At 50.9% G+C, this 9,018-nt stretch overlaps 1 protein-coding gene across 5 annotated transcripts; it reads right to left on the bottom strand.

Annotated features, from left to right (window-relative positions):
• Nucleotides 1-1,893: 1,893 nt before the first annotated feature.
• PSRC1 (proline and serine rich coiled-coil 1) lies at nt 1,894-5,655 on the bottom strand. Of its 5 annotated transcripts, none has more exons than XM_032881552.1 (8): nt 5,468-5,655; nt 5,037-5,094; nt 4,887-4,944; nt 3,993-4,434; nt 3,495-3,638; nt 3,183-3,301; nt 2,739-2,832; nt 1,894-2,519 (listed from the first exon to the last, which is right to left on the bottom strand). In XM_032881552.1, the coding sequence occupies exons 2-8, from the start codon at nt 5,053-5,055 to the stop codon at nt 2,484-2,486; spliced, it is 912 nt and encodes a 303-aa protein (XP_032737443.1). In that variant the 5' UTR covers nt 5,056-5,094; nt 5,468-5,655; the 3' UTR covers nt 1,894-2,483. The 5 variants fall into 5 exon arrangements, with proteins under 5 accessions (XP_032737443.1, XP_032737439.1, XP_032737441.1 ...); XM_032881548.1 differs by having other exon boundaries at nt 2,402-2,519; nt 3,183-3,434; nt 3,524-3,638; nt 5,468-5,652; XM_032881550.1 differs by having other exon boundaries at nt 2,402-2,519; nt 3,183-3,431; nt 3,524-3,638; nt 5,468-5,652.
• Nucleotides 5,656-9,018: the final 3,363 nt, after the last annotated feature.

The following is a 9,018-nucleotide window of genomic DNA, read 5'->3' as shown; positions in this document are numbered from 1 at the left end:
CTGGGGAGTTAACACGGGGGCCATAGAGGATAGTGATGAAGAGCACAAACCTTGGAACCAGACCCAGTGACTTAAGCTCTCTGAGCCTTAGTTTCTCTGCCTGCAAAATGAGGATGATAACAGCATCCTCCTAATTGAGCTTTTATGAGAATTAAATGAGTTAACACATGTAAAGTGCTTAGAACAGTTCACAGCGCATAGTAAGAGGCCAGTAAATGCTGGCTTCACTCATTGTTGCTCCTGGGGAGGGGTGAGGGTAGAGTGCATACAGAGAAAAATAGAAAGCAAGCCCAAAGGGAAGGAAGCAGGTAGCTGAGCAAGAAGGGCAGCTGTGGCAGGTGGGCCTCCTCCCTAGCTGGCAAAGTCTCTTGGATGTTGCTTAAGCAGGTTTGCCGCAGGATGGGGGCAGGGCAGGTGGGGGTTATGAAATCCAAGCCTGACGGGAGAGCACAGGGAACATGCCTTACCCTTTCTGGCCACCAGGTGGCAACAGCAGATGGGGCTGCAGCTCCTTTCGCCTCCCAAACCACACACAGGTGCCATCTGCTGGCCACACCTCAGTCTGTTCTGTCGGGGGTCACCAAGGGCCCTGCTCACCAGATGGCAGCTCAGGACTCAGCTGGAGAACACCCCTAAGGTTTTCTTGCCTCTGCCAAATTTCTCCAGAGCCAAACACTTGGTGTTTCCGCATCCCCTACCCCAGCTCAATTCTTAGAATCCCAGAGGCTGTAGGAGTTGCTGCAGGAGGCTCAGGGAAAGGGGCAAAGGCCTAGGCAGCTGCTGCTGTCACACAGATGAATGTGTTTGGTGAACCTGAAGATCAGTCATAAAAAAGAGAAGACAGCGGTGGAGGGCCCCTGTCTGGGAAAGAACATTTCGATGCCTAAGTAGGGTACTGATGGGCATATATGTGTGGGGGGCACTAGCTGATGCTCCACTCCCTCTGCTCCTTAAGTCATAGCCCAGCCTTTAAAGAGGGAAGTTCTCTCAAAAACTCACAAGGAATTAGGGGTGCCTGGTGTGCAGTCTTTTTAGCATCTGACTTGGTTTTGGCTCCCGTCGTGACCTCAGGGTCATGAGATCAAACCCGATGTTGAGCCCTGCCTTGGGCTCCGATGCTTAGGGCAGAGTCTGCTTAAGCCTCTCTTTCCCTCTCCCTCTGCCCCTACCTGCCCCCTCCACCAGCTCTCGCTCTCTACAATAGACAAATCTTAAAAAAAACAAAACAAAAAAAACTCACAAGAATTGATTTGGTTCTGGTTGCAAGTGTGAGAAAAGGAAGACCCTTAGTAAAATCTGTTAAATGAGTCTCTGTCATTTTTTCACCAACCCCCCACCATCGTGCAGTCAAATTTATTTTTCCAACAAATGAATGAAATTCTCTGCCACATACAAATCATAACACCAGGCATGGCAGAGGTTTATAAAACCTAGTGTCAGCCCTCAAGTCTAGGCCCAACAATTCTGATGATATAAGGTAGAATGTGATGAGGTGTTCCAGTATCTTCTGCTAAAGCAGTCAGCAAAACGGAGTACTAGGGTACCCACCAAAGCGTCCCCTCATCTCATCAGCACAGCAGACTAGATGCTGAGGCATTCTCAGAAGGCTCTGTGCTTTTGCCAGGAAAGGTCACCCAAGCTTAGGATATAAATAACGATTTGACCAAGACCTTGCCTTGATAGCCTTACTCATGTATTTCCATTGATCTGGACCTTTCAGTAACATACGCATCCTGGAAGAAGGCAGCTCGTTCCCATCTAATGCCAACAAAGTGAGGGCGGGTGGTCCCGGTCTGATGAGCTTGCAACACAAGCCCCTTTGGCCTATTTAGGCCCAGCCTGGGAAGCTCGTCCTGACTCCCTCATCGGAATAACACAGGAGTTTACTACAAATTTGTTTGAAATTGGAGAATTTACTTTCACATATACAGAGATTAGAAAAATACATTCATTTTGTTTTAGAAAAACGCAGCCCAATGTAAGCTTATCATCAACTGGCCCGTTAGGAGTCACAGAATTTGCAGGAAACCAGGTGCCTGCCTCTGCCTCTCCAAACAGGCTTATAGTCCAGTAGAGGGTGCTCCTCAGGGAGCGGGGCGGTTAGCTACAGAGGCCATTCACATGTAAATATCCAGTGAACCAATGCCTGGGAAGAAGATCAAACTCTCTGAGACTGAACACAAGAGTGGGGGGTGGACGAGGACAAACTACTCTCTGGCTTTTCTCATTTTCTGCTTGTTAATTTCACTGTCAGGAGGCGACCTCTTTTCCCTAATCCTCTTTCAACTCACAGGGTTTGACTCCCCTCCAGCTCAACCCTAATCCACCCCATCTCCCATCTCTTTACTGCTGGGGCACCAGCCCCGGTGGGATCTCTTTCTCCTGCTCCTGGGCCAGGATTCGCTTGAGTTGGGGCCTGTCGTCCATGAGAGGGCTTGGGAGGCCGGGTAGAGGTGAGTCCAGGCAGTGACTGTAGTGGTTTGCTACGGAATTCTTGCTTGCTGTCCTAATCTCTTTACCTAAAGAATCAGAAGGAAGAACTGCTTTAAATTGTCCTTCTTCCGCAAGCCCGTTTGTCACCTGCTGAGCTCAAGTTTCTCAGGGAAGGAAGAATGGGACTCCCTGCCTCTCCAGGCTCCCCTCCTCATTCCTACCTTGCTACACAATACTCAGGGCTGGTGTCCACAACAGTTTGGAAGCCCAGAGGATGGGAGAGAGAGCATCTCAACTGATCTTACCTGGTAGGTCCTGGGACTGCAGCTTTCTTGGGGGGCTGAAGATTGCTGCGGGTGGCACCAGGGGCAGGAAGATTTGGTCGCTGAGAAATGGGAACTTGATGGGGGTGGACAAGAGAAATGAGTTAGCACAGAGTTCAAGTGACCTTCTCAGAGTTTGGGATTAGTGCCTTTCTTCCTACCCAAGGTAAAAAACATGAGGTATTTGAGAACCACAGTTCAAACTCTTTGCTCGGGCCCACATCCTCTCTTTAACTCAGTCTCGCCATCTTCAAATTGAGTGGTAATGAAGATGGAGGAAGTGGTCACTGTTCCCAGCTCTGGGGGCGGGGGGGAGGAAGTGGTCACTGTTCCCAGCTCTGGGGGGGGTGGGGAGATACATTCAAGCTAGACAAGGATAAGCATTCTTCCTCCTGACTTCCAACTGTTATGTCCACTCTTCCTCACCTCTGTGCCCTGCAGCGCTTGGTCGTGGAACTCCTTTCCGAGTTGGCAGAGAAGCTGGAGGCAGGGCACCTTTGCTGGGTGGTACACTCCGGCTGGTGAGTGGCATTCGGCTGGCAGGCCTGGGGATAGCCGAGGGAACAGGCAGTCGACTGGAAGTCTTAGCAGCTGCTCCCTGTGGCCGAGAGAGGCGCTGAGAATTGCTGGTAGAAGGCTGTGGGGCCAAGACTGGTCTGACAGCGGGAGGCGGGCCTGCTGGAATGAAGTAGAGGAATTAAGAGGGTCAGCTCCACATCCTTCCCCCCTCCCATTCACCCACAGCTTTGCTGTCCAAGCCTTCTCACTTGCTGTTGCTCTCCCACTGGGTCCAGCTTTGCCCCGGACTGGGGGAGTGGGCCGGGCAAGAGGAGAAGATGCTGGGCTTTTGGATGCAGGGAACAGATTGCAAGTGGGTGACTCCTGAAATACAAAGAGAGAAAAAATAGAACTAGAATGGAAAAAGAATCTGTTCTGCTGGCTGTTTGAGAAATAGAGGTGGAGAGTTGCCTACATCCCAGTAAGGAAGGGCAGACGTTAGCTGCCAACATCATCATCCTCACCAATATTGTTTACCGTAAGCTTATTATAGACACTACATAGAAATGTGCAGACACTGTGGTAAGTGCTTTGCTTACAGTATTTTGCTTACTTCCAATAATTCTGAGGTAGAATCTTACTAACCCCATTTTACAAAAAAGGAAACCACTCTAGGGCTATACCAAGTCATACATTGTGCCTGAAGGGACACATCCAACCCAGACCCTTCAAACTTACCCTCTTCACACTGGAGGGCCTCTTTCCAGATGCTGCCCGAAGAGCCCTGACTGACCCCTTCTTATCGCTGCTCCGGAGTCGGGGTGTCAGGCTGCTTGGAGAGGGGGTGCTCCGAGTCAAAGAACTCACAGTGGGCAGCAGGTCTCGGACAGGACTGTCCTTCAGCACAAAGGTCTCCCGCCTAGGGCTGGGCTTCACCTTGCGAGGCCCCAGGACCTCACCAGTGCTCTCCTGCTCCTGCAGGGCACACTGCTCCAGCTGGGCTGCCAGTCGGTTGGCCTCATGGAGAATCTCCTCCAGCTTCTCTGGACTAAGTGGGCCTAAGCTGAGCCTCACCCCCTGGGGGGCTGGGGTCACTGCATTTGGGTCACTTCGATTGGAAAGTCCTCTTCGGAGGGGTTTCTCTGGAGTCACTGACACTGCTATGTCTTCCTCCTCACGACTGAGACAGAAAACAAACCAGGCACCATGCCCACAAAGAAGAGAGCAAGAGACTGTGCAAAGGAGACCGGGCACCCCCCTCAACAGAGCCAGGGATACAACCCCAAACCCCAACGCCTATGCTTGCTGTGAGATCTGGCCTGTACGTGATGAGACGCCTGGTCCTATGAGGCCTAATAGGCCTTTAATCCTTACTGACATTGGAAATGATGCCAGGATGAAGATGCAGCAAATCCATTTACCCTTCTTAATATCCTGAAATCTCATTCTAGCTTATCGCTTTTCCCTTCCCCCAATAGTCATTGAGGCTCATGTCAACAATGCCCCCAGCAGCCGCAAGGCACCCAACCCTGCTACATTACCCAGACCCCACAGACCAATAATTCAGCAGTAAGGGGTTAGAGACAAAGAGGCATTGTTGGAGGAAAGCAAGAAAGTCAAAGAGGATGGTACCTGTCAGATGGTGACAGCCCTCCAAAGTCCAAGGTCTCATCCACTATAAACTTCACATCTGTAGGGGAGGAGGGAATGAATGCCAGCCTCAGGTTGCCAACAGGGCTCTCAATCGCAGCGCCCTCATTCTTTCCTCTTTACTTTCCTTACCTTCCTCCAAATCTTCCATGTTCCAGCCAGCAGGAGCACGAGTCAGATGAGACCTGAGCTGGAGAGAAAATATTCCTTTCTTCAGGTCTCCACCCTGCCCAAGGCTCCCAGCTAGACTCAGGGTGCAAGCCAGGGGTGGGGGAACACGCTGGAGGTAAAGCAAGAATCCCAGGAGTAGCACCTGCCCTTTTAACAGCCCTGTTACCTCCAGAGAAGGTGTGGAGAGCGCACCATCCCCCTTCCCCAGGTTGCCCGGCTGCCCCCCTACAACCAGCTCTCTCCTCACCGGGGGCAGTGTGCACCCCCTATCTTCTTCCCCGCCACCATCCTCCGGTTCTTTCTCTCCCCAAATCACCTCTCCACTCCCACGGCACCACACCCACACCACACCTCCAGCCCACCCTCGCTTTTTACTTTCCGCCCCGCCTCACCTCTCGCCGAAGGTGCTTGCCTCCCACTATTTAGTCCCGGGAATCACCCCCGAAGGGGTGGGGCTCCTTTCGAATCTCTTAGGCTCCACCCACTTCTACTACAGACGCCCAGTGATTGGCGGATCCCAGCGTTTCCCGCCCCCTAGGGGGCGGGGCAGCGACAGGCAGCCGGCCGGAAGTCTGCCTGTGGGGACCGTGCGGAGAGCGGCTCTAAGAAAGACTCCATCCGGAGGGCTGAAGCGGGGAGTCCGCGAGCGCGCGCGCGTGCCCGGGAGACCTCCCTACGGAGCAGGCGGGGCCTTGTGGCGCGGCGCGAGGGACCTGGCCAATGAATGTAGGTTTCGCGCCCGGCTAGCCCCGCCTCCTTTCCGCCCCCTCCCCCAGCTGGGCGGAGCCAGGGCTCACCAGGCCGGCCTGGAACTAACGCCGCGCTCGAGGGAATTCGGTTCCGGAGGATTACTTGGTTTGCAAGCACCACATTTGCCAGATTTCCTCAATTGTGATTTTTTCAAGTTGCGGGAGCACCCAGACATTTATATCTTAGGTATATTGAGGATCCGTAAGAAGTACATCTCCCATCGTCTTTTTAAGCGAGAACTTTCGGAACGTGAGGTAGCGGAGGTGTAATTTAAACAAAACAAAACAAAACAGGCTTTTCTGGCAGGGAGGTGTGGGTCCAGTTCACCCGAGACCCCTCCGTCACAGGCAGGCAGGCTTGAGCATACTCAGCCCCTCTCTTCCCCGCGGAGTGAGGATCCTGACCATCAGTTATGTTCCCTCGAGCTTTCGGCCGCGTGCCACAGGGGCTTTTGAACGTGCCTCTAAACGCTTTCAAACTAAAAGCTGTGTTTGTGAAATGCTTAAGCCTACTCATTAGAGATTCCCTCTTTGTTGTTTCCCAGCGGTTGCCTGTGACTAGCCTGGGCCACCAGTTACCAGGGCTTCTTAGAAACGTTTTAAAAATCGAGAAGAATGGCCGGAGAGCTTTGGTCTCCTGAGTTTATGACCGTTATCTGGGCTATTTACAGGCCTTTTTTGGGGGTTCCTTCCTAGTTTTTAGCCATGAGGTCGAGTGGTGAGGTTTGTAGGCGTGAGCTGTCCCTGAAGTAAATGCCACAGGCAGCAAAGAGACCTTGGGATTCAGTGAGGGGCTGAGGGGCTGGGTGGGGAGGCCCTGGACTTGCAGGCTTGTGGGCAGCAGAGCTGAGAGAAGAGGGTTGCCTGGGTTTCTGTAGGCTTCCTGGTGAAGGCGGAATTGCAGTAGCTTGTAGCATTTGGGTTCTGGGGAGGTGGGAGGGCTGGAGCCGGGTGCCTCCCTCTCTCCAGACAGCTGGTGGTGAAGCAGAGTGTAAGGAGAGAAGCTGCTCATTAATTAGCAAATTGGCTGTTTGTTTCTCCTAAGGAAACTCGTCCTCAATTTCCTGTCACCAGGGGTGCCTGGGGGGCTCCCTCCATTTGGCTCAGGTAGTGATTTCAGGGTCCTGGTGTGGAGCCCCCTATTGGGTTTCCTGCCCAGCCTGGAGTCTGCTTCTCCCTCTTTCTCTCCCTTCACTCATGCTCTCTCTCTCAAATAAATAAAATCTTAAAAAAAAAAAAAATCCTGTCACCAAATTATGATTTTGAAAGCTGTTGCAGTACCAGAAAGAAAAAGCAACTGAACTTTCTCCACCGTCAAAATAACAATAAAATCAGAAAATACAGATTTCAGGCATGAGAGTTCTTACTCAGCGTAAGGCCATTACTCTGAGAATTGTCCACGTTAGCTCAACCCCAAAATGAGATATATGAACAGATGTTTAAGATTTTGGATAAATGTTAAATGAATTAACAAAGAGATTGCATCCTCCCAGGCAGGTGGTAGACCTTAGTTCAGAGGGAACTCCATAGTGTTGAGTGCATAAATGACTTTATCATGAAGGTTCAGAATAGATGAACTGTAAGGGATGGTCCTTGAGTACTCAACAGACAGCTGAGGAATGGGGCTGTGGGCAGAGGCCAGAGGTCTAACTGATTCTTAGGGGATCATAGCTGGGAGTATTCTACTCCTTTCTGACCTAGGCCCTGCCCTAGCTGGAGGGAGTTGGGGAGCTTCTTGGCCATTGCGCACATGACTAGCTGGCTCTGGACTCTGGGCCCCTTCTCTCCCCACCCCAGCATTCTCAGCAAGGGCATTAGACCCTACAAATAATTTGTGTGGTTACTTTCTCAGCTTTCCCAAGATGCTACATAATTAGTAATGTTCTGAATGCATAGAAGAAGTTAATTTATGACATACGATGGATGCCTTTGGGGCACCGGGACTTCATTCTTATAGTGCTCCTGTTGAGAAAAGCTGGAACAGACACTTTGCCTCAATTGGAAATAGACCTTTGCTTTGAACAGAAAAGCCCTTCTCACTCTTCTCAGGCAAAACAGTCCCCCTCCCTCTTCAAAGCCTTGTCTAAGATTTACTATCTCCTAGGAATCTTTTCTTTCTTAAACCCATGATCCCAACCCAGACCCACTACCGTGTGAGGGTCACTGGGTGAAAGAGGGGAGAGGAAAGAGGGAAGGCTTGAAGTCAAGCAGACCTGGTTCAAATTCTACTACCGGCTGCATGACTTGGAGCAATTTATAAACTTCAAGTGTCTCATGTGAAAAGTGAGGATTAAAAGAGATAAAGCCTGACATCCAGTATCTGATGCAGAGAAGGCTGTTCTAGTTACGGATTACTGTGTAACAAACCAGCCCGATATTTTATGGCTTGAAACAACAGCAACCATTCACCTCATGATTTTACAATTTGGGCAGGCTTGTGTAAGGACCATCTGTCTCTGCTCCACTGGGAGTAGGTTGGGCTTGACTAGGGCTTGAAGGGTCTTAGGTGGCCACACATGCCAAGGGGCTGTGGTGTGGACTGTCGGCTAGGATGCTTGGCTGTCCTGCCTGTGGCCTCTCATAATTCAGTAATCTGTCCTGAGATTCTCTACATGGGAGCTGACCTCCAGAATCAAAAGCAGAAACCACTAGACTTCCTGAGGTCTAGGCCCAGACCATCACAGCATCACTTCCGCTATATTCTTTTGGTTGAAGGAGGTCACATGGATAGTCCAGGTTCAAGGGGAGGAGAAATAGACTCCAGCTCTTGGTGGGAAGAGCACTATGCCCATCCTAGCCAGGATGGGAGGAATTGCTCTCTTTTGCAGACTCCATCATAGAATGCCTTTAATATTTTACTCATTATAAGAATGAAAACAAACATGTAGGAAAGGGTACCTCACCTTTACTCTTTCCCCGGGACTTAATGAGACTGCTCTACTTTCTTCAGTATCTCCCAGCCTTCAAGTCTCAGTGCCCTGTCTTTAATTAGCTATGGACGTGTTTATGTGTCTCTGTGATGGACGTGCGTCCTGTTTTCCACCTTATACTGGAAAGTGCAGAGAGGAAGAGTACAAGTCACGTTCAGCATCTCTTTTAGCACCAGGCACTGGATAGAGTTGAATTCAGCTCTGGCATAGACTCTAGACAAAAGGACGGTGTTAGAAACCTCTGCGGAAGAGAATGTGGGTATG

Source organism: Lontra canadensis, unplaced genomic scaffold (genome assembly GCF_010015895.1).
Source record: "Lontra canadensis isolate GAN:19392208 unplaced genomic scaffold, GSC_riverotter_1.0 scaffold75, whole genome shotgun sequence".
Lineage (NCBI taxonomy): Eukaryota > Metazoa > Chordata > Mammalia > Carnivora > Mustelidae > Lontra > Lontra canadensis.
Note: the sequence above shows the minus strand (reverse complement) of the source record. Positions and strands in the feature narration are given on the sequence as shown.